General features: G+C 50.6%; 2 protein-coding genes across 4 annotated transcripts in view; one reads left to right on the top strand and one right to left on the bottom strand.

Annotated features, from left to right (window-relative positions):
• Nucleotides 1–11,538, top strand: part of HEATR1 (HEAT repeat containing 1) — a 33,394-nt gene extending 21,856 nt beyond the window's left edge. For both annotated transcript variants that reach the window (XM_059677381.1, XM_059677383.1), the window contains 16 exons: nucleotides 1,214–1,444; nucleotides 2,126–2,252; nucleotides 3,339–3,499; nucleotides 3,952–3,998; nucleotides 4,104–4,227; nucleotides 5,069–5,209; nucleotides 5,677–5,966; nucleotides 6,627–6,777; nucleotides 7,594–7,752; nucleotides 7,866–8,000; nucleotides 8,143–8,247; nucleotides 8,333–8,501; nucleotides 8,839–8,993; nucleotides 9,322–9,480; nucleotides 10,390–10,498; nucleotides 11,250–11,538. In XM_059677381.1, the coding sequence (XP_059533364.1) occupies nucleotides 1,214–1,444; nucleotides 2,126–2,252; nucleotides 3,339–3,499; nucleotides 3,952–3,998; nucleotides 4,104–4,227; nucleotides 5,069–5,209; nucleotides 5,677–5,966; nucleotides 6,627–6,777; nucleotides 7,594–7,752; nucleotides 7,866–8,000; nucleotides 8,143–8,247; nucleotides 8,333–8,501; nucleotides 8,839–8,993; nucleotides 9,322–9,480; nucleotides 10,390–10,498; nucleotides 11,250–11,338 (2,352 nt within the window). In that variant the 3' untranslated portion in view covers nucleotides 11,339–11,538. The remainder of the gene's footprint in view (nucleotides 1–1,213; nucleotides 1,445–2,125; nucleotides 2,253–3,338; nucleotides 3,500–3,951; nucleotides 3,999–4,103; nucleotides 4,228–5,068; nucleotides 5,210–5,676; nucleotides 5,967–6,626; nucleotides 6,778–7,593; nucleotides 7,753–7,865; nucleotides 8,001–8,142; nucleotides 8,248–8,332; nucleotides 8,502–8,838; nucleotides 8,994–9,321; nucleotides 9,481–10,389; nucleotides 10,499–11,249) is intronic.
• Nucleotides 11,539–12,155: 617 nt separating this feature from the next.
• Nucleotides 12,156–23,611, bottom strand: LGALS8 (galectin 8). Of its 2 annotated transcripts, XM_059677384.1 has the most exons (11): nucleotides 23,478–23,609; nucleotides 20,774–20,923; nucleotides 20,491–20,579; nucleotides 19,156–19,366; nucleotides 17,522–17,641; nucleotides 16,890–16,946; nucleotides 16,347–16,373; nucleotides 16,094–16,216; nucleotides 15,553–15,641; nucleotides 14,390–14,555; nucleotides 12,156–13,933 (listed from the first exon to the last, which is right to left on the bottom strand). In XM_059677384.1, exons 2-11 carry the CDS (start codon nucleotides 20,813–20,815, stop codon nucleotides 13,784–13,786), a joined length of 1,074 nt encoding a protein of 357 aa, XP_059533367.1. In that variant the 5' UTR covers nucleotides 20,816–20,923; nucleotides 23,478–23,609; the 3' UTR covers nucleotides 12,156–13,783. The 2 variants fall into 2 exon arrangements, with proteins under 2 accessions (XP_059533367.1, XP_059533368.1); XM_059677385.1 differs by lacking the exon at nucleotides 16,094–16,216 and having other exon boundaries at nucleotides 23,478–23,611.
• Between the last annotated feature and the right edge of the window lie 407 nt (nucleotides 23,612–24,018).

The following is a 24,018-nucleotide window of genomic DNA, read 5'->3' as shown; positions in this document are numbered from 1 at the left end:
TATGCATTCTACAAGGATATAACTACGAAAGTGCCTTGACTTCATTCTGACAAAGTGAATTTACATTTACTGTGTATTTCAGGACATTGCATCAGTTTGGTAATAACCCTTGTGTAGGGCGATGAAGATAGGAAGCGTTAGAGCTACAGTGGCAGCCTTACTGTGCAATTCCACAGACATGTACAAGCTCTCTCTAAGAGCTAAGCGCTCAGAGATGAGGGAGACGTAGTCTCTGCCTGTAAGGATGGACCATTTGAACTAAAAAGTGGCCTCGCAGACGAAAGAGGTTGGTCATCTCCTTGAGTTCTCTGTTTACCTCCATTGTTGCTGGTCGTATCTTATGTTGTTGACTGACCATTCCAGGGATGACCGTATCAGCACTGTCTCCTTTGAATCTTGGTATTAGATTGGTATTCTCCGTTTCCAGCACATTAGTGAAACAGGACACACACATATGTAGACACTCAGAAAGACTCTGCCTTGTCATTGTATTTGCCAATAGAATAGGTAAGTGCTACGAGTCCAGAATAGGGACAGTCCACCTGGGCCAGGCTGACCACAGTTTCCTAAGAAACCACGTGATTGGTAGGAAAGTGCAGGATTTGCCCAGGAAGTGGCAGCGTCGTCAGTAGCGTGAGCAGAGGCACAGCCGGGAGGTGCACAGTCTGAAAAGTGTCATGTGGTTGATTTGTGGGGGGCAGAGAATCGAGACAGAAGTAGAGGGGGTTGGTTTGTTCATTCTTTTATTTATGGAACAGCTCTGTGATGAGCACCCGTCCCAGAGAAGAATGGTCTGAACTTGATTCTGAAACGGCAGGAGCTCGTGGCCTCTCTGTGCTCTCAGTTGCACCCACTCTTCTCGAGCAAACACAAATCCTGCCTGGTCTCCACAGCTCCCCGGGCGTCCGAAAGCAGCCTCGCTCTCAGCGCCTGGCATTGGGTCTGCCATGTAGTGCCCCGTTCCCTCACCCCAGTGTCTTGTTTCTGATGAGTCTCCTTTGCGGCAGGGCTCACATCCTACACTCAGTATTCCCCTCAGGGCCAAATAGTGCCTGGGATGTCATTTATCCTTCTCCAATATTTCCTCATTGGCCTCTGATTATTAAAATTATTTCAGTAGCGTTGGGCACACAGGAAGGCCTTGTCCTGCCCACTTAAAGCCTGCTGTGTGGGGGCTCTTTGTCCCCCCCTGACCCTGCTTGCCACCCTGCAGTCTGACGGTGGAGACTCTGTGGAAGTCACGAGGAACGTGGAGGCGATCGTGGTGAAGATCACGGGAGTGTTCGTGGACGCGCTGCCGCACGTCCCAGAGCACAGGCGCCTGCCGGTCCTGGTCCAGCTCGTCGACACCCTCGGCGCAGCCCGATTCCTCTGGGTCCTCCTCGTCCTGCTGTTCGAACAGTACATCACAAAGACCGCGCTGGCGGCCGCCTGCGGGGAGAAGGTCAGCGTGTGGGGCGGGTGGGATGCAGGACGGGTGTTTCCCTCGGGTTTGTGATCTTTTCCAGCTGAACTGTGGGCAGCGATGTTCCGTGGGCAGTACTTGCCAGTGCTGGCTCAGAACTGCTCTTCCAGATGCCCTGTCAGTCTTTAACGTTGTTTCGGAGCCATGGCTCTGGATCCCACAGCAGCCGCAGGCACCACTGAGGGTGCAGGTCTGGTGCCCTGCGGGTGGTTCTGCTCTGAGCCCAAAAGGACAGCTGTGAGGGATTAAACAGTGTCTCTTGAAAGTGGCTATGAAAGCATCTCACTGGGAAAGGGAAGCGTAAGATGCAGGGGATGTTTGGGGGAGCCCTGCTGGGGCAGACGAGGATAGGACTGAGCGATCAGGACTGTTTTTAGATGAGAGGCTGGGTCTGGGAACAGATCTAGACCTGATCTGAGTAGAGCAGGGTGTTCAGTTCTGCGGAAGTCGTCACGCAGACTCGCCTGGAGTGTGCTTGCGACCCTCCTCGGGTGGCTCTTCAGGTATGGAGCTCGGTCCCGTGGTGATACATGGGACTGCAGGAACAAATGTGGTGACGTGTGCTAAGAAATATTTTTACGACATTCCCCTTACTGTGCTTACTAATTAACATGAATTGGACAGGTGCAGTTTCACTGCCTGTGTCTCTTCTCTATGCAGGATGCCATGCTGGAAGCAGACACTGAGTTTTGGATCTCAGTCTGTTGTGAGTTCAGTGTCCAGGAGCAGATACAAAGCTTGATGACTATCCTCCAGTACTTGCTGAGGTTGCCGGAGGAAAAGGAAGGTGAGAGAACGGGGGCTTACTTCCTGTTGAACTGAACGGTCGGGGGTAGGAAGGGGTGGCAGTTTTTTTGTAGAAGAGAAGCAGTGGTAACGAAACACTGAAATGTATAGGAGACTTGGAGAACATTCCACTATTGCGCGCCAATGACATTGGCTGGATGTGTTGCATGTTCTTAGTTCTGTGCCTTTCAGAGCAGAACAGCCAAGCATATTCGAAAGATGGGTCTGGGGACTTGCGGGGACTGTTTTCTGTGTGGCCGGCTGGGGCCTGTCTTCCCTGCTCGGCCAGGCAGTGTGACTCGTCTCATCTTACAGTCGGCTCAGGGGCAGAGCGGCAGGGCCTAGAGCACCGTGTCTGGTGACCTGCGAAGGAAGAAGTCTTCGTCTGAGTCTCTGGGACAGTGGTTTCTCAGTGGCCCACCCTGAACCCCCAACCCTTTTATATTGGATCCATTTGAACATGGGATTCTACAAAGGTTTAGGACGTTTTCCACCTCTTAGAATTAGATGTTGAAGACTTCAGTCTGATGTGGCCACCAAGTAAATGCTTGAGGCTTCAGAAATTAATTAGGCTCCTTGTACAACATTTTTGGTTTCCAGTTGCTTGTCTCAGCTGCCCTGCTTTTGTTTTGTTTTTCTTTTGGTCTTACACACACTTCTCAGGGCTGCGGGGTACTTCCTTAGTGAATGTATTCATGCCTTTCACTAATTTATTTTTTTACATTTTTTTAAAAGTTGATTTCAGAGAGGGAGGGGGAGAGAGAGAGAGAGAGAGAAACATCAGTGATAAGAGAGAATCGTTGATCGGCTGCATCCTGCACACCCCCCACTGGGGATTGGGCCTGCAAACCGGGCATGTGCCCTGACCGGGAATCAGACCATGAGCTCCTGGTTCATAGGCCGACACTCAACCACTGAGCCACGCCAGCCGGGCTTTCACTCATTTAAAAGAGGGAAAACTGGGTGTAATGGGTTAATGGGTTCTGTACCTCTCTGAGACATGTACCCATTTCCTGTGCTCTCTGTATCTGCACTGCAGATGAGGTTGAAGATGAGTGTAGCCACCGATTTTGTTGCTCTTTTGCAGAAACCGTTCCCAAAGTGGCATCTCCTCCGAGCGAAGCCGCAGGGGACATGCTGCAGGTGTTCAGTGTGGACGCTCACACGGCCAAGCAGCTGCGGCACTTCAAGTTCCTGTCCGTGTCCTTCATGGCCCAGCTCCTGGCTTCCAGCCACTTCATCAGAAAGGTGTGTGTTTTTCAGATACGTGTATGAGACAGTGACTGCGTTTTCCGAAGGAACTGTGTTTTAAACTAGAAAAAAGAGCGTGGCAGGTATGAAAACGTGACGCATGGTATCTTAAAATCAGGTTATGAGCTAAAGGAAGATCAGCATTCCATAATTGGTAGGTGAATGAGTATTGATTTGCTATAGTTTTCTGAATCTTTGTAGTACTTTACAGGTATTACCAATAGCTGTAGAATGTAATTAAACGAATAGATTGTAATTAAAATAAAGTAAGGGAAATAGAGTTATTACAGTATGACGAGGGTGATCTGAACCTGATTAGAATGTAATGTCAGAAAACAGTTGCTCTGGGAAGTTTGAATGGAATAGTCTTAGGTGAATTGAGAGCCCACCTCAAATGGTTTTTATTGTCAGCTGCATAATGTCCTAACGAGGCCTTCTTTACAAATTAGGTCGTTGAAAGCGGTGGTCCTCAGGCTTTAAAAGGCCTTGAACAAAGGTATGTTACGTCTTCTTTTTCCATTTTTATTTAGAAATAATTTCAAACTTTTATCAAAAACCTGGAAAAAATAGTACAGAATCCTCACGCGTCTCCTGTGTGCAGGTTGCTGGAGGCGGTCCTCGGCTACATTAATGCAGTTGCACAGTCGGTGGAGAAAAATGCAGACAAGCTAACTGGGAAGTTTTGGCGAGCGCTCCTCAGTAAAGCATACGACATGTTGGACAAGGTCGGGCTTCGTTTCTCCCCATCTTCTGTGCTTTGTTGCTGTTTTTATGTCCTTGTGAAATGATTCAGCATAGTTTTACTTCAAGAATAAACTTAGCAATAGCTTCTCTTAATATAATGCAGCTCAGATTTTTCCTAGAAAAGAACCTCCTGGTGACTAGAAGTAATTTTGTCAGAAAGACAGTTGTTTCTCTATCGACTATGTGAACATGAGCCTTAGCAAACACTGTGCTTTCAGAATTCAGTCATGGGGCACTGTGACGTTCCACTTTATTCAGGTAGAAGTGGGAGGACAGTGCCTGTCAGGTGGGGTGTGAGAGATCTCCTAGAGCAGCGGTTCTCAACCTGTGGGTCGCGACCCCTTTGGCAGTCGAATGAACCTTTCACAGGGGTCACCTAAGACCATCCTGCATATCAGATATTTACATGGCGATTCACAACAGTAGCAACATGACAGTGATGAAGTAGCAACGAAAATAATTGTATGGTTGGGTCACAACATGAGGAACTGTATTTAAAGGGCCAGAAGGTTGAGAACCACTGTCTTAGAGGCTCTGCCGGTCCTGACGGAAGATCACTGCCCCGCATCTGGCTGAGTGACTGCTCCCCTCACATTGATCAGCTCACTTCGTCTGAGCATCAGTTCTTTTTATTCTTCTTTTTTTTTAATAAACATGATCAGCATTGCCCTACCAGAAAGTTAGTTTAAGAATTAAATAAGAAAATGGGCTTGAACATGCCTGGCACCTAGAAGGTATTCAGTGGATAGAAGTCTGTCTTGATATGTGTTTATCTTCTCTTTTTTCTAATTGCTTTTTTATTCAATGTAAACCGCTCTCTAGGTCAATGCCTTGCTGCCCACGGAAACATTCATTCCCGTGATTAGAGGGCTGCTGGGCAACCCCCTGCCGTCCGTCCGCCGGAAAGCGATGGACCTTCTGAACAACAAGCTGCAGCAGAAAGCGTCCTGGAAGAAGAAAACCGTAAGTGACAGCGCGTCCAACCCACTCACTGTCCTGCGGTGTCCGAGCTGCCTGTGCCTCCCTTACGGGTCTCATGGTACAGTCCACGTACGTAGGCTGCTATCTGAATATACTGCCGTGGCACGCGTGTTTTCACACAGGATATTAATTCTGTAGGAGTAGAGAGATATGTCCTTGGAGCTCTTGGAATGAATTTCAACTCTAATAGAATTCTTGCTTGATGTGGACCCCACACTGGCGTGGGGACAATTCTCATCCACTCTCTGCAAACCAGGAGATTTTTCGTGTGCACTAGGAGCTGTTCCCAGCACACGCCTCGCTCAGTAGCAGCGAGTCCATGGGCGGAGGTCACTGCGTGTGATCGTGTGGCTCAGGCCTCTGTTGGGCAGTGGCAGCAGGAACTATGGGAAGTAAACTGGCAGCGTCCTGGCAGCTTTAATTATTGGGAACTTCGCTGTCCTCCTCAGGTTCACCACTTCCTCAAACTGGTTCCAGTCCTTCTCGCCATTGTGCAGCGTAGAAAAAAGGGGGCCGAAGAACAGGCGGTGAACAGACAGACAGCTCTGTACACCCTGAAGCTTCTGTGCAAGAATTTCGGTGCGGAGAACCCAGAGCCTTTCATCCCGGTGCTGAACACGGCGGTGAGACTGGTCTCTCCGGAGAAGAAGGACGAGAAGAACGTGGTGGGCAGTGCCCTGCTGTGCGTGGCAGAGGCCGCCTCCACCCTGGGGCCCCTGGCCGTCCCTCAGCTTCCCAGGTGCGCGGTGAGGCCCCGAGGGGCTCAGCTGGTGGGAAGTGTCGTCCCATACAGCGAAAGGTTACGGGTTCCATCCCCAGTTAGGGCACACATGGGAGGCAACCGACCAGTGTTTCTCTCTCACATTGATGGTTCTCTCTCTTTCCCTCCCTCCCTCCTTCCCTCTTTCTCTCTAAAATCAATGAAAACATGTCCTCGGTGAGGATTTTTAAAAATTAATTTGCTAAAGAATTGATCTTCAAGCTGAAAAGCACACCATTCTCACTTACCTTTATGGTGTTTCTTGTCCCCGTTTTCGATCCCCTCTGACCAGCTGTCATCAGGAAGCCACAGGTGCTGCCCCTCTAGAGGGGCCATTGTCCAGCAGACTGGCTGGCAGCCTGCAGGGCACTTGGCTTTGCTGCCTGTGATGCTGAGACCGCACCCGCCTGTGGGGTTCCATGGGGCAGGGCATTGAAAGGTGTTATTTTTTAAATGAGCGCTGTCGATACTACAGGCTCCTGGACACGTCTTGCTCTTTGTCACGGAAACTATAGACGATGTGTTGTAGGCTCTGACGTACACAGTGGGTAATGTGGGCACCCACGTATACTGTGACTTATACTCCCTTCTCTACTGTTTCCGCTAAACGTTAGTCTAAAACGTGTTCTTTCTTTCTAGCCTGATGCCCTCATTGCTGGCAACAATGAAGAACACCAGCGAACTGGTCTCCGGCGACGTCTACCTGCTCAGCGCCTTAGCGGCCCTGCAGAAGGTGGTGGAAACTCTGCCCCACTTCCTCAGCCCCTACCTGGAAGGCGTCCTGGCACAGGTGAGCCCTGAGACCACAGGTGCTAGCAGGGGAAAAGGAAATCACACACTTAATCCTTTTGTTTGTTTTTAACTTCTGTTTGGCAGGAAGATTATTTCTGAAAAGAAGGGCTTTGTGATTCCTAAATGTGTGCCTTCTCTCCCATGTCATCGTGCCTCCTGCTTAGCCCTGACATTGAGAAGGTGTCATTTTGCCATGAGGCCGGTCTCTTGATTGGGCAGAATGTAGTTTATTGCTCTTTTTTCCCCTGAGAGGTTTGGCGTTGAGCTGGCAGAGCTGCCTTTATTACTTCCTGTAGGGCCGGGTGCGTCCGGCTCTCTGTTGGAGGTCTCCTGCAGAGCAGTGCAGAGCTTGCAGCAAACGGTGGGCCGGCGGCATTTCCAACTGAAAATGCCCCAGAATGGCCCCGCACCTGTTCTCTCCTCTCGATTGTTTGCCATTTATAACTCCCTTGATGCGAATGGTTTAACCAGCGCTTAAAATGTACAGAAAGGGGCCTCTCCCCTGAGGAGCCTTCCAAGTCTGCTAGCCAGAAGGAACTCGGGTTCTCATGGCGCTGGGTTCCTGTCCAGAGAACATCGCGAGTCTGAGTGCTCGGACCACTCACCCAGGCCCCCAACTCCCGCTGGGAAAGAGGCACCCGTCCATTTGCATCTGCAGACGGTCAGGGTTGGCAGGGAAGGGAACTCTGGCAAACGGGTACCGAGCCTTCCCAGCCACTAGCATCTGGGCTGTCTTCCCGAGTCATCGCCGCGACTCTGCAGACGTTCTCACTGAGCCACAGAGGCCTGGATCGCTGTCTTTCTGTTTCCGTAGGTGATTCATTTGGAGAAAATCACGAGTGAAATGGGTGCAGCCTCCCAGGCGAATGTCCGTCTCACGTCTCTGAAAAAGACACTGGCCACCACTCTGTCCCCCCGCGTCCTGCTGCCGGCCATCAACAAAACCTACAAGCACACCCAGAGGGACTGGAGGGTGAGCTCTGGGGGTTGGACTTTGGGGCGGGAGGTACGGTGCTGACAGGTTCCCCTTCATGATGGACTTGGAGTGTGAAGCACTGGCCCCTCTCTCTGCTGTGTCCTTGGCAGAACCACATGGGCCCGTTAATGAGCATCTTGCAGGAGCACATCGGGGTCATGAAGAAGGAAGAGCTCACCTCCCATCAGTCTCAGCTCACCACGTTTTTCCTGGAGGCCCTGGACTTCCGAGCACGGCACCCTGAGGTCAGCTTAGAGCCACCCCCCCAATCCTGAACTCGCCTGCTGAGAGCCAGCCCAAAGCTGGCTGTGAGCTGGTCTACTGGCCAGAAGTATGTAAAGCTGGAGGTCAGAACTCTGCCTAATAAAGCAGCTCTTGTGTTTTCAGAATGATCTGGAAGAAGTTGGAAAGACAGAAAACCATATCATCGACTGCCTGGTAGCTATGGTTGTCAAACTTTCCGAAGTCACATTCAGGCCTCTGTTTTTCAAGGTGAGCTTGCTTCCGCCCTGTCTGCTTTGTGCTCCTCTCAGTAACAAGATGTGTCGAATAAACTCCTACTTCTCTCTCTTTTTAGCTGTTTGATTGGGCCAAGACGGAGGACGCCCCAAAGGACAGACTGTTGACGTTTTACAACTTGGCGGATTGCATTGCCGCAAAACTGAAAGGGCTCTTTACTCTGTTCGCCGGCCACTTGGTGAAGCCTTTTGCTGACACCTTGAACCAGGTGAACATCTCCAAAACAGGTTGGTAGCTGACTCCAGCTCGTTGACACCTTGCTCAGTGTGCCTTGCACAAGCTCGGGAAGTTCAGTAAGTCTAAAGGGTGGGTGTTTCATGCTGTAGTCGGTGGTCAGGCCCTGAAGTGTCTGCTTTCGCGTCATGAAAAGGGTCATGAGTTAACTGAAAGGAGGAATCACTTACCCGAGAGCCCACCCACTGTGCCACCCTCATCCTGAGCTTGCTCTCTAGATGGAGGAGGAAATGCCCTCTTGATTGTAGTTCTGTCAATAGTGATTTGAATGTAAACGTTGGAGATTCAATTGTGACCTTGTTTTCATTTTTACTCTTCCCCCTCTTACAGATGAAGCGTTTTTTGACTCTGAAAATGACCCTGAAAAGTGCTGCTTGCTCTTACAGTTTATCTTGAACTGTTTACATAAAATCTTCCTGTTTGACACCCAGCACTTTCTAAGTAAGGAGAGAGCAGAAGCCCTGATGATGCCTCTGGTGGACCAGGTAACCAAGTCAGGCCATCTTTTAACTTCTCACTTTTTGTGGATTTATCTTATCTTCATTGGTGGTTTTACTGAGCTCTGCTTTTGAATTTTTCACACGAAAGGCACAATATAAGGTCTAATGCAGCAGTCGCCAACCGGTGGTCCGCGGACCACTGGTGTTCTGAGAGGTCCAAAAGGCTGGCGACCGCTGGTCTAATGGTTAAGCTTTTAATTTGTAACAGCACCCGGTGTTGAGCCGTCATGAGGACAGTAGAATATTATTTATACGTTGGGTATTTTCACAGACAGGCTGAGCCCTGGCGCTCACAGTCCTTCTCTCTCCTCAGCTGGAGAACCGGCTGGGAGGAGAAGAGAGGTTCCAGGAGCGGGTGACGCGGCACCTCGTCCCCTGCATCGCCCAGTTCTCGGTGGCCATGGCCGACGACTCCCTCTGGAAGCCCCTGAACTACCAGGTCCTGCTGAAGACGAGAGACGCCTCGCCCAAGGTCAGGAGCCGCGGTGGCAGCCCTGGGGCCAGCACTGTGCCCGGTGTTCTCACCGTGTAGCCCAAACAGCTATCGCGCGGTCACGGCTGTGCGACCGTGGTAACTAGCGGGACGAGCACGGCTGCTCATCTTCTAGCACCAGCGGGCAGGCTGTGCCGGACACAAGTTTGTGCCTGCGTTTTGGGGTTTTACTTCCGGGTTATTTATAAATAACAGCAGTCCTCCCCGACCCCTATAGTGTGTGTGTGGCACGAACACTCAAATACTTTTTCTTTTTTAATAAATTTCTTTTTATATATTTTATTGATTTTTTACAGAGAGGAAGGGAGAGAGATAGTTAGAAACATCGATGAGAGAGAAACATCGATCAGCTGCCTCCTGCACATCTCCCACTGGGGATGTGCCCGCAACCCAAGTACATGCCCTTGACCGGAATCGAACCCGGGACCCTTCAGTCCGCAGGCCGACGCTCTATCCACTGAGCCAAACCGGTTTCGGCTCAAATACTTTTAATACTTCTGCACTTTTAAAACTTGAGAAGACGTGAAGTGATTCCTTGTGCTTTTTAATTTAAACACCTCTTAGGTGTCTCTGTTTCCAGAGACCAATGCTCTGAGCTTGTGCACAGACTTTCCTTTGGGTAAGAGTGTATCTCAGGCCGAGGGGTCTGTGGGAAATGGAAGGTAGGTATAGCAGCTAGTGACACTGCAGCTAGTGACACCCACTGACATGGGGGTCAGAGTGCGGAACACAGTTCAGGTCGCCTGTATGACAAACATCCCAAACTGTTCAGTAACCTGGCATCCTAGGTGGAAGCTGAATGGACATAAAGTGAAATAAACTCATATTAAAGAACATTTCGTTTTTAAGATACTAGTTTTTACCAACCTTTGCTTTTGGTCCCTTCAGGTTCGATTTGCTGCCCTCATTACCGTGCTCGCACTGGCGGAGACACTGAAGGAGAATTACATCGTCTTGCTACCAGAGTCCATTCCTTTCTTAGCTGAATTGATGGAAGGTAATTTCCAATGAAAAAGCAAATGTGGGTGCAGTGGGGTAGCCTTGGCTCGACTGGGGACCTGGGAGGCCGGGTTCCTGTTTTGAGTGGGGTGGCGGGAAGAGATTGGGAGATGGCCTTTCCTTGGCCTTTCCCTCACACGTGTATTTTGGCTACAGATGTAGCCTATTGTAGCACGATGTCTAGGGCATTGCGGCAGCCTAGGACAGCTTCCTGTTCACAGCGACCAGCGTCCACTCCACGCTGGGCATGGTCCTCATTGTCCTCAGGACGTAGATGCCGTTACAGTGCTCGTTTCACAAAGAACTAGAGGCTTTAGGGATTAAGTAACTTGATGAACTAACAAAGCACGTGTGACAGTGGAGCTGGGTGGGGAGGGAGCCAGGCATGTGCGTGTGGACACAGGGCCCAGGAAGCACCAGGCACAGCGCAGCCCAAGGAGTGACAGTGGGGCTTCCCCCTAAGCGGGGGGTGGAGGCAGGGAGGCCACGCTTTCACGTTCGTGATCCACAGCTCATCTCCACAAAGGCCATGCACCTGGTTCTTACGGCCCGGAGCGCAGCACCGCCAGGAATTGGGAATTTTCTTGTGGGGCCTCTGTCTCCCAGGCCTAAGACCCCAGGCAGGGAGGAAGGCACAGGATCTCTGATGTGCGTCCCCGTCTGCTGTCTGGTGGTCAGAGACGGGGGGACGCCTGGATGAGGCGGTGGGAACCGGGGCCGGAAGCTGACCCGTGTCCTTTCACTTCTAGATGAGTGTGAAGAGGTGGAGCATCAGTGCCAGCGGACGGTGCAGCAGCTGGAGGCCGTCCTGGGGGAACCGCTGCAGAGCTACTTCTAACCGGGGGAGGGGTTCGCACTCTGTTCAGAGTTCGGATTTATATTTTATATTTTTATTTGGGGTGTTTGGTGCCATGTTCGTTTTGGTGCCTTCACACCAACGTGGACTTGACAAGATTCCTCCCTGGTTTGTACTCCATCCAACCCCTCCTGCCATCTGTACAGAATTGCAAAGAGTAAATGACACATGGTGGTTTGATACAGGCGGCTGCGTTGTTTCCACGTTTATTAGTCCTTCCTGACTGTGCTGGTACAGCAGGTCTCATCCTCGCACCCCAGCTGACCGTACCCACTGGACTGCAGGTGCAACCCTTAGCTCTTCGGTAAAGCACTGTCTTATGCACCTGGTAGCCAGGTCAGATTCACTCAAAGCAACACATTTTCTTCACTTCAAGAAAGTGAGTTATTCGGCTTTCAGCAAGAATGCTTTTGACTGTGTGAAGCCATTTGGACTTCTACTTTCATTTTGGGTAGATAGCATTCAGCCTTCATTTTTTTGTGTGCCCATAGAGGGCAGTAGTTCTGGAATGCATTTTTCACTCAGGACAATGATTATCTCCTTTATCTTTCGGCCTTTTGCACGGGCGGAGGGGGTGGAGGCCACAGGCTGTTTCTGAAACAGCTACACCTGACAGATGCACCAACCAGAAGCTCCTCCACCTCTCCCCCCTCCTCCCCCGCCCCAGGAGTAGGAGGAGGACTTTCCCACTGGTGGTAACCAAGAGTCACTTGTATGAGAAAGAATCGGATTTTTTTGAAGTTCTCTAATCCTTATGATGTCACAGTGACAGTCGTGACAAAGAAGCAAAAGGCTGACATGCAATTTAGAGATACATATATTTTCTTCAAGCAAGCAAAGTCTTAGTAAGATTCAGTCATAAATGCCAATAGCTTCACTTCAAAAACATCTTAAGATTTTGTATTCAGTCCTTTGGACTTAAGAGGAAAATCTCAGTCATGCAGTCTTTCAGGAAGAAAAAAAATAACGCTGGGATTCTAGAGTCTTCTTGCCCTCCTGCCCCCATCAATGTTTTTTGAGTTTGGCAAGATTCGACATAATAAACAGGGAAAGAATGCTAGAAGTTTCTACACTGAGTGGGTACTTTAAAATATATATATGTTGGTAATAGTATTCTTTTTAGTATATTGGTATTAAAAAATAACGAATATCTGTTATGAAAATACTCCTAAATCCTGGCAGAATCCAGCTCAGCAATTTAATAAGACAAATGATCTGGCTGATGTAGCTTTTTACCTCCCCACTCGCAAGCCTCTTAAATTTCCTGAAACAAGATCTGACATGTAAGAATTCTGCAAAGAATTCTGCCAACTCGTTTCAAAGAGTCATAGGAAAAATTACAGAAATGCAACACTTAACTTGGTGATACAGGTTTGATTTAATCACTCAGATAGAACAATGTTTGATCTCAGCCTAGTGATGGACTAATCTTTGGAAGAGCAGAGAGGCGCTGTCGCTTTGCATGCAGACAGCCAACAGGTGTTAATGTTGCCTCTCTACGTTGGTCTATTTCACTTTCTGGTAGGGCCTGTTTCATAAACATTAAATCAGTTCTTAACTTTGCTTTGTGACCCATAAACATTTGCAAATTGAATTCCTCTCGCTTCTACCTTAAACTCTCTGTACAGGTATGTGCAGACCTTTAACTCACCCTAAATTCATAAAAAAAAAAAAAATATTCTACAATAACCACTTACTGGTACAAAAGTATTGTGATTGACATCAAGTGCATTTCAACACCGTTTGTTTGTGTTGCTTTTGCTTCGTTTTGTTGCCTTAATCTCTGTGCCATGTTCATGTCATAGTGTTAATGATTTGGTGGTGCTTACAGTTAGATGCTTATTATGTTAAAGGGAACTGCCAGATATAAGTCGCTGTCAACTCCTCGGCTGCGTGGATGAGAGAAGGCTCCTTAAGAATGTGGTCCCTGGGGCTGGAGTAGTGCCTTTTCTATAATTAATGTCTTAGGTGATTTAATAGCTGAGTCATTCCAAGGCCCTGGTGAGTGTATCTAACCTGCAGTGACACAAGGGCAGACAAAGAAGAGCCTAAGGAACATGGTTTTGGGCACCACTGTACATCCAACCCAGCCCAGTGCTAGCGAAGGCAGTGCTCGATGCATGTTTGCTGCTGTATAGAGCAGGCACCTCACCAGTGCCTGGTGACTGAGAAGCGGGTTATAAACCAGAGGCGGGTGGGGAGAGAGGAGGAGGCCTGAATAATGCATAAGCTGCTGCTGCCTCCAACTTCCTCCTCCTGCGCTAGACAGAGCCTCCTGCATGACAGGTCTGAGGACACCAGGAGGACTAACGCTGCGGAAGCTCATCTTAACTATGTACACAGGTAGTGTGGTCATGAGATGCATTTTAACCAGGCCAGTGTCACGGAAGCCATTCTGTATTTCAGTTTTTGTGGTGGTCGTGTCAGCTACCAGCTCCTTACTTCCAGCAGCTGGATGTCTCCGTCGATCTCCAGGGTGTCGATGCTGGGGAGCTCTTTAAACCTGTGCTTGTACTCCAGGCTGTGGACGCCATTCACCGCAACCTTGAACTCCTTAACATCACAGTAAATTATCATCTGGAAGGAAAGGACGCGCAACGTTAGTGCTTCCCTTGGTTTAAAAATCTGAGTTTCTTGTACAAACAGGACTCGCTTCCTGGAAGAAAGGGCTGCCACCCAAAGCTGTGTGTGACCAACAGGGACGATGGCAGTGCAGGCAGTTTCATGGCCCCCGTGTCTCCATATCCACGGGCTTTAAAAATATCACCCCAGGACTGAGACAAGGTTCCTGCTAAAACTGCTATTAACTAACGGGGCTATCCAATTTTTGACATGACAACCAATGTCTAATAATTCCATTCTACTGGGCTTGCCATTTGTACTGACTGTCTATGTTATAAATAGGACACTGAAAATACAATCTCAAAATAAAACACACACAGGTGCACAGTAGGGCTTGATCTGCACCGACCGTCTGTCCGACCCCTGCTCCCAGGATTCTTTGCCCTATCCCGTTTTCAAATATGATCTTACCTCAAAGTACATCCCAGGACTAAATGGGAAACAGGTAATATTTCTCTCTTCTTCTCCCCAGGACTCTTGAAGGAAAGAATTCCTTACAAATGCTTTACTATTCAGGCGCGGGTTCAAGTGGAGAGCAATATCCTTTGATTTTCCTGATATCAGATCAACATTAAAGCTTTTAAGACAAAAATAAAAATAAAAAAATTCAGCCAAGTAGAAGAGAGTAGTGCACTTTCTGAAATTTAACAAGCAGAACTGAACTCTGATTATAACTACACAAAATATAAGTATGCATATGGACACAGGAACACGGACGGTGAAATGAAACTTTACATTCCAAGTTAGCATGCCATAGATATTTGTAAAATGAAGATGGAAAAAAACACTTTAAAATCCATGTTGAGGGTATGGATCCGGTTAGGAGGAAGCTGAGGGTTTAGAAGGATAAGCCAAGCGACTTCTTCCGCTGCGGGGGGCGGGGGCAGGGTCCTGTCAAGGGGTTCTCATGTCTGTGTGTGCTGTTCTTGGAAGTGTCCTTCTGTCCAGGAAATGCCTCATTTCAAGCTTGCAGAATCTGAATGTCTCAGGAGAAGGTCCGTAAAGCAGACGTTTTACAAGTTACATAACAAGAGCTACAGGACCTCACAGGGCTGCCCTGGATTCTACCCTGAGGCTGGACACATTAGGATTTAGTCCTGGTTCTGCCACCAACTAGTGAGCAGCCTGAGTTCCTCTTGCTGTATTACCCGCACCTTTCAGCTGAGGAGTGGCACCCTAGCGCTACTGGGATCTCACAAGACGGCTGCGTGGTGAGAGCCAAGAGGAGACACGTGGGAGGGGGTTGCACTGTCACACGTGGGAGAGGGTTGCACTATTACATGTGGGAGAGGGTGCACTGTCACACGTGGAAGAGGGTTGCACTGTTAATCGTGGGAGAGGGTTGCACTGTCACACGTGGGAGGGGGTTGCACTATTACATGTGGGAGAGGGTGCACTGTCACACGTGGGAGAGGGTTGCACTGTCACACGTGGGAGGGGGTTGCACTGTCACACGTGGGAGGGGGTTGCACTGTCACACGTGGGAGAGGGTTGCACTGTTAATCGTGGGAGGGGGTTGCACTGTCACACGTGGAAGGCGGCTGCACTATTACTGTTAACTCAGTGATACCAACCCTTTGGCCTTCGCGTTGACTTCTCCTTTAATGACGACGGTCCGTCCAGGGCCCATGGAGGAGTTCAACCTCGCCACGAAAGGCAGAGTCTGAAAAGAGACCACAGTCGGCACCGGGAGGCCTGCAGGACGCCATCATGTGGGAAAACTGCCCGAACACGGACGTGTTCAAAGGCTGTGGCTGTCAACCCCGTGAAGGCACAGCCTGTGCCTGCCCTGGTCCCGGACGGGTCCCCAGCAGGAACCACTGTGCCTGGCTCACAGCAAACACTCGTGAAAGGATGGCCTGGAGTGGGACCTGCTGTCCTGAGTGAGTGACGCTCCCGCTGAAGAGCCTGTGGGTGGGGTCGGCAGCGCTGCTCCTGCTACAGGGAGGGGATCACACTAATGGCTCCGTAGGGGCCTGGGGCCGGAGGGCGTCCGGGGACAGCGCACAAATGCCAGGTGGCTGCTCTGGGCTTCCACAGAGGCTCGAGGCCCCATTTATCAGCAAATGAAAACTTAACTCGTCCTACAGGAGTAAACAGTGGGGCTCTTCAAACCTTGGACAAACAGTTGATAGGTAGTATTTTGGCGCAAGTCAAAGTGTGATGGGCAGTCGAACCTTTGTTCTTGGCGCAGACAGTTCTGGGTACGATTTTATCAGTGTCGCCTCTATTACTAGGCTGTGGGGAGACAGGGCCGCAGTGAGGGCTGGGATGCACGGCGCTGTCTTCCAACACTGACACCACACCACTCGCTCACTAGGCAGCCTTACAGAATGTTCTACATATTCTAACAGGCAACGATACTTACAAACTGCGACATGCCGGCACTGGGTACCTACGGGGGGAGAGAGACAGAATGAGGACGCCTGGAAGGAAAGAACCGCAGCGCTGTGTATGTAACAGGAGTAACTGGATCTCTCTAGTGTCCTGAGCCAGCCTGGCAGGGACCACAGTGCCTGCTCGGCCCTGGGCCTGATCCCCAGGCAACAAGAGCTCCATGGTGGTGTGGTCCGGAGTCATCAGGGCTCCTCAGGCTGGAAGGACAATCGGAATCCTGTACCCCCTCCCCGTTTTAAACTGGTGGTTCAGCCCTAACCGGTCTGGCTCAGTGGATAGAGCGTCTGCCTGTGGACTCAAGGGTCCCAGGTTCAATTCCGGTCAAGGGCATCTACCTTGGTTGCGGGCACATCCCCAGTGGGGAGTGTGCAGGAGGTAGCTGATCGATGTTTCTCTCTCTCATCAATGTTTCTAACTATCTCTCTCCCTTCCTCTCTGTAAAAAATCAATAAAATATACTTAAGAAAAATAAATAAAAATAAACTGGTGGTTCATTCAAAGACTTGACACTTACATCTTCTCCATTTAGAACTGCCACTTCCAGAGTGGATGCCTGGGCGCTCCTTAAATCCTGAAGAAGAGATAAGACTGATCTTTAGCATCCATCCAATTCCAAGTGCAATCTGCTTGACATAACAATAAGAATTACAGCCCGGGCAGTGGGGCTCAGTGGCTGAGCGGTGACCCGTGCACCAAGAGGTTGTTGGTCTGATTCCCGGTCAGGGCACATGAGGGGTTGCGGATTCGATTCCTGGCGGGGGGGCATGCAGGAGGCAGCGATCGATCAACATAAATGTCCCTATCGCCCTCTCCCTTCCTCCCTCTCTCAAATCCATACACTTTATTTTTTTTTTTAAATATGCTTGAGAATTCTGCCTTAGTATTTTGGGAGGGCAAGTTAGCACTTTCAACCACAACATAAAATGCAGACACCCCTTGGCTCAGACAGGCCACCTCCAGGAAACATCTCGGGGAGACTCCCCCGTATTCCTGGGTCAAGGGAACAGCCCCAGCGGCTAAAAAGGGCTTTTTGTTGGAACTGCCCTAGATTGGAGGCCTGCAGACGGCAATAGCATGGGGGGGTCCAGGCGTTGACGGAAGGGGTTTCCTTCATCTCGGCAGGCAGCGTCGGGGAAGGGCACTCACCGAGCTGAAGCTGAAGCCCACCGAGTGGATGCTCACTTTGCCGTAGATGCCCAGGGTGTCGATCTTCTCGGGGCTGATCCTGTGGGCGTAGAGCAGCGTGTGTTTCCCATTGACAGCCACCTGCGTGGGCACGGTTTACCGACAGTAAGTTCATCTTACAGATTTACACAAACTGAAATCTGTTTACTTGGGGTTGAGTTTTTTTTTTAATATATTTTATTGATTTTTTACAGAGAGGAAGGGAGAGGGATAGAGAGTTAGAAACATCGATGAGAGAGAGAAACATCGATCAGCTGTCTCCTGCATACTCCCTACTGGGGATGTGCCCACAACCCAGGTACATGCCCTTGGCCGGGATCGAACCTGGGACCCTTGAGTCCGCAGGCCGACGCTCTATCCACTGAGCCAAACTGGTTAGGGCTACTTGGGTTGAGTTTTAAGTTGATCCCTTTCCCACAGGGACCCACTGTGTCTGCCCGGACTGACTGGCGGCATCACGCCACCAGGAGGGTTTATCTTCTCCTGGCTTCCTGAGCTCGTTAAAGCCCTAAGTCTGTCCTTCTCTGCACACCAGTCGTGCACGCGTGCACAGACGTGGGTCTGCATGTACGTATCTGTGCGTAGATGAGACCTCCAGGATTCAGAGGCCCTGGATGCCCGGGAGGCTTGAGCCCAGGAGAGATCCACCCCTCAAGTGTGCCCCCCTCCAAGAGCCCACAGTGCAGGGGGCAGGCGCTCAGCCTGCCTTTGCTGCACTTGGTGAAGGAATGACCCTGGGCAAGTTCCCAGCTTCTCTGGGATCGCTATTTGCAAGCAGGCAACGCTCTCCCCACAGGGCTGCCGTCTGAGGGGACGAGGCCCTGCTGTGGGTCCCAGCTCAGCCTGACACAACAGGTGCCAGCGCACGCAGCTCCTTCTCCCTCCCTCTCTCCCTCCCAGTGCAGCTACTGTGTCGGGAATATTGGGAAAACACTGCCAGAATACGGATGGTCCCTAAGCAAAAGGACCTTAAAACCCTAGAGGCGGGCAAAATAAACACAGGATGAAACCAAAGCACGGTAAGAACAAGGGCCCAAAGGCCGGAGGAGGGAGGGTGCATGGAGTTCAGGAGACTTAGGGGCGATGTCCTGGATGGGGGCGGACCCTGGGGCCAGGAAGGACCCCACCAGGCATGGGAGTCTTCTCTCCATGGCGCGTGAAGGCGAGCAGGGGGAGGGCCGTGGGACCACGTTCTCCGTCCCACAGGCCGAGAGGAGATGCTCATGGCAGCCAGATTCTGAGATCTCTGCATCTGAAATCCCACGACCCTAAAGAACCCCCTTGCGACAGGACCCGACTTCACACTGGGATCCTGGCTTCTACATTCGCACCTGTCATTAGTCCCCCAGCTTGGGTCATGGCTGTAACTACTGACCCACAAAGAATACAGGGCAGGGCCAATTCAGAACTGAGCTCCGCCTGGCGAGGAGAAACATGAGCTGGAAGGAGCCGTGGCTCCCGCCTGGCCCCTACACTGAGCACAGTCATCCAGCCAGACTCTCTGGATTTGAGAAACGGAAGGGCGAGCTCCCTACTGGGAAAGCGTCCTGCGCGCGCTCAGGAGTGAGGTCCAGCTTTTAGCCTCCCAACGCCACCTGGAATTTGTCTTTCAGCACCATCATCACGATCTCGAAGGACTTCTCCTTCCTGAAAGGCATGTCGTAGGTGATCTCCTCCCGCCCCCATTTCTCGTTTTTCAGAGTGTTGCACACGATGCAGTTGGTCCTTTTGAAACGGGGGTTGAAGTGGAAGACCACGTCCGCTCGCGGGTTCACGCTGCTGCCGCTCTGCAGGTCCACCTGGAACCTGGGAGGAGAGACGGCACCTGAGCACCGGGAGAGGGAGGCCGCACGGAGAGGGGGCCCGCAGCAGGGACTCCAGGCGGAGGAACACATGGCGGACCCTCTCCGCATTCACCCACAAGGCCTAACCAGGCCTTAGTAACGGACCCGGGAGCTGGGGCTGGGCCCCGTCTGTCCAGAGGGAGCCTCTATTCTCCGGCCTCCCTAGTCCATCCCCTGGCCTTCCCCACAAACAGCACATGCGCCCACCCAGCTACCCAACGCACGATGTGAGGCTACAGTTCTAGCGCCAAGAATCATGGGAAAGGGGCCTTCACCTGGGACAGCAGAGCGGATGCCAGAGGGGAGCCCTGCTTCTCTAAGTGTTGGCAGCACTGCCTTAAGCGCCTGGGCTGTCTCCTCCAGACCCGACTCTTTCCTTTAAGCCACTGTCATGTGGGCGGCAGCCACTGACCTAAGCCCAACTCTAACAGATACAGCCTTGTCCACAGTGTGTACCCAGCGCATCCGATGAAAACTACCCAAACAGGCCTTAGGAGAAGCTATGGGGGTGACCCTGCAACTGGACTCTGTCCCTGTCATCTGACCACAGTTCCCCTCACTAACCATACATCCAATCTCTCTATATAAAAGCCTAAGCGACCGTTATCTATGACACACACTGACCACCAGGGGGCAGACGCTCAACACACAGGCATGGAAACATGGAACAGACTGATGAATCTCAGAGGGAAGGGGGGTGGGGGGAGGGTGGGACGAGATTAACCAAAGATCTTATATGCATACTAGAGGCCTGGCCTGCGGGGATCGGACTGAAACCGGCGGTCTGACATCCCCCAAGGGGTCCTAGATTACAGGAGGGCGCAGGCAAGACTGAGGGACCCCACCAGTGCACAAATCCATGCACCAGGCCTCTAGTTCTTTACAATGAGATCAGACTTAGAGCAATAAAATAAAAAGCCCAAATAACGTCTATTTCAGTCACTCATTTCAATCTCAGCATCTGGGTCAGGATACTGATGGAAGCAAAAATCAGCCTCAAGTACCTTAATGTCTCTCCCACGGTATGTTATTGTCACAAGAAGGCAGTTTCTTCATGTTCTTCTACATCGAATGCAACGATCTTACCTGTCCGAGTCCCCGGGAACATGCCCACGGATCACAATCAAAGTTCCAGGCTCCAACTGCTCAGGGATGGTCCCAACATAGGGGATTATCTGGGGAAAAGAATTTGCACAAATACGCTTTTACAAGAAGCGGAAAGTCTACATTGTTAAGCACCACATTTTTATCACAAGTAAAATTTTCCAAGTGGCCTGCACTGTTTTCAAACAGCTACGCAGTCACGGCAGCCCTGGGTTTGCTCTCAATCCTGCCAAAGGTAGAAGGTGACTGCAGAGGACTCGGTTACCGGGTTGTAGATGACATTCTGTAGGTTGTTCAAGGACAGCATCTTTCCCTTCCACTTCAGCGTTGATTGCAGTCTCTCTTCTGTGTGCGAGCTCAGATTTTAAGCAAGTTTCATTGAAAGGTTTCCTCGATTGAAACGGAGGCAGTTGCCCTGTGCAAAATCAAAACAGAGGGGAAAAAATGCATCACTTTTCTTTATATCATAATTATTCTTAAAGGTAAGTTAGAAATTATTTCACTAGTATTTGCCAAATAACAGGATGCTATTATAGTCAAAGATCTGACCCCAATTCTCACCGAGTATACTTCTATTGGTAGCAAAATCTCAGACATCCAGGTCTGAGGTGATACGTCATTGTCATTTTAATTTGCACCTCTCTGATGATCAGTGACTTTGAGCATTTTTTCATATGTCTCTTAGCCATCTGTGTGTTCACTGTGGAGAAGTGTCTATATAGGTCCTTTGCCCATTTTTTAATGGCATTGTCTTCCTTTTGTCAAGTTGTATGAGTTCCCTGTATATTTTGGATATTAACCCTTTATCAGATGTATCGTTGCCAAATATGTCCTCCCATACAGTGGGCTCCCTTTTCATTTTGTTGATGGTTTCTTTTGCTGTGCAGAAGCCTTTTATTTTGATGTAGTCCCATTTATTTTCTCTCTAGTTACCTTTGCCCTAGGACGGTGATGGTGAACCTTTTGAGCTCGGCGTGTCAGCATTTTGAAAAACCCTAACTTAACTCTGGTGCCGTGTCTCATATAGAAATGTTTTGATATTTGCAACCATAGTAAAACAAAGACTTAAATTTTTTATATTTATTTTATATATTTAAATGCCATTTAACAAAGAAAAATCAACCAAAAAAATGAGTTCGCGTGTCACCTCTGACACGCGTGTCATAGGTTTGCCATCACTGCCGTAGGAGATGTATCCGTAAATATATTGCTACGAGAGATATCTGAGATTCTGCTGCCTATGGTTTCTTCTAGGATTTTTATGGTTTCATGACTTACATTAAGTTTTTTAACCATTTTGAGGTTATTCTTGTGTATGGTGTAAGTTGATGGTCTAGTTTCATTTTTTTGCATGTATCTGTCCAGTTTTCCCAACACCATTTATTGAAGAGACTGTCTTGACGCCACTGTATGCTCTTGCCTCCTTTGTCAAATATTGAGTGTAATGGCTTGGGTCGGTTTCTGGGGTCTCTGTTCTGTTCCATTGATCTATCTGCCTATTCGCGTGCCAGTACCAGGCTGTCTTGATTACAGTGGCTTTGTAGCGTAACTTGAGATCTGGTATTGTGATTCCTCCAACTTTGTTCTTCTTTCTCAGGATTGCTGCGGCCGTTTGGGGTTCTTTTTTTTGTTCCATATAAATTTTTGGAGGATTTGTTCTAGATGTGTGAAATATGCTGTTGGTATTTTCACGGGGATTGTATTGAATCTGCAGATTGCTTTGGGAGTATGGGCATTTTAATGATGTGAATTTTACCAATCCATGAACACGGTATATTCTTCCATTAGTGTTTATCTTCCTCTATCTCTTTTTTCAGCATCCTGTAGTTTTCCGAGTACAGATCTTTTACCGTCTTGGTTAAGTTTATTCCTAAGTTCCTTAATTTTTGTTGTTGTTGTTGTTGTTGTTGCAGTAGTAAATGGGATTGTTTAGTTTCTCTTTATTTTTTTTTTAAGATATATATTTTATTGATTTTTTTTTTTTTTTTACAGAGAGGAAGGGAGAGGGATAGAGAGTTAGAAACATCGATCAGCTGCCTCCTGCACACCTCCTACTGGGGATGTGCCCGCAACCACAGTACACGCCCTTGACCGGAATCGAACCTGGGACCCTTGAGTCCGCAGGCCGAGGCTCTATCCACTGAGCCAAACCGGTTAGGTGGTTAAGTTTATTCCTAAGTTCCTTAATGTTGTTGTTGTTGCAATAGTAAATGGGATTGTTTAGTTTCTCTTTCCGAGAATTCATTATTGGTTTATTTTTTAAAAAGCCACCGCTTTTGGGGTGTTGATTCTGTGACCCGCTGAGCTGCCAAACGCATTGGAGTCTCGTAGTTTTCTGGTGGAGGCTTTGGGCTTTCTAGGAACATATCCTGTCACCTGCGAATAACAGTTTCCCTTCCTCCTTTCCCGGGTGGATGCCCGTCCCTCTTCCTGTCTGATCGCGGCGGCCAGGGCTTCCAGCGAGTGGTAAGAGCGGGGATGTCACCCCAATTTTTAAAAAGGACCCGCGGGTACACTCAGTATCTGGAGGGAAGGCTAAGACTTAAGAATGAAAAGAGGAAGGAAAGTCGAGTTTCCGGAGTCCGGACCCGCCCGGAGCACCTGACCGGTCACAGGTCACCGGAGCCCGGAGGAAGCCGCCGCCCGCGGGGGAGCCCGGACCTGGCACCCCCTCCCGCCCGCCCGGTCCCGGACCCCGACCCCGACCCCGACCCCGACCCCGCGCGCCTCGCAGGCGCCCCCGTCGCGCTCCCAGCCCCGCGGCCGCGTCACCGGTGGCCCGAGCGCACGGGGCGGCGGTGTCACCCGGTCCCGGTGCTTTAAAGGGCGGCGGAGGGGCCTCCAGGTCGCAGCCCCGGCTGCAGGGGGCGGGGCGCGGGAGGGGCGGGGAGCGGGACCCCCACCGGCTCCCCCCGGACGGCCTCCCATCCGACCCTCCCGCGGCGCCCCCCGCAGAGCAGCCCACTCACCGGCGATGCGAGGCGCTCGGGCGGAGGGCGCGTCGGCGGGTCCGGCCGGTTCCGGTTCCGCTCGGCTCCGCGGCTACGGGCCGCCCCGGCGCTCAGTCCGCCGCTGTTTCCGGTTCTGCCCAGCGGCCGGGGGTGGATGGGATGAGAACGGGGCGGAGTCTGGGGTCACGCCGCCCTGGAGACGGGGTGTTGCAAGGGGAGCATCTGGGGCGGCTTTGGTCGCTGCCCGAAGCCTCGGGAGGAGGTGCAGGTGCAGGTGCAGGTGCAGGTGAAGGTGAAGGTGAAGGTGAAGGTGCAGGTGAGTGAGAGGAGGGGGCGGATGCAGATTTGCGGGGAGAACGCGGGAGCCATTCGTGCAAAGAGCCTGAGGCTCCCGACGAGCGTTCGGTGCCGCGGGAGAGAGGAAAACGGGGGTCGGGGGTGGAGGGGGAGGCCCTGGACGCGATGGGGTCACGGGGACAGCAGCTACCGGACCGCGGACCCAGGACAGAAGCCAATGAGAGAAAGAGCCAGGAGGCGGAGGAGGGCAGCCCCGGAGACC

Source organism: Myotis daubentonii, chromosome 20 (assembly GCF_963259705.1).
Source record: "Myotis daubentonii chromosome 20, mMyoDau2.1, whole genome shotgun sequence".
NCBI lineage: Eukaryota > Metazoa > Chordata > Mammalia > Chiroptera > Vespertilionidae > Myotis > Myotis daubentonii.
Note: the sequence above shows the minus strand (reverse complement) of the source record. Positions and strands in the feature narration are given on the sequence as shown.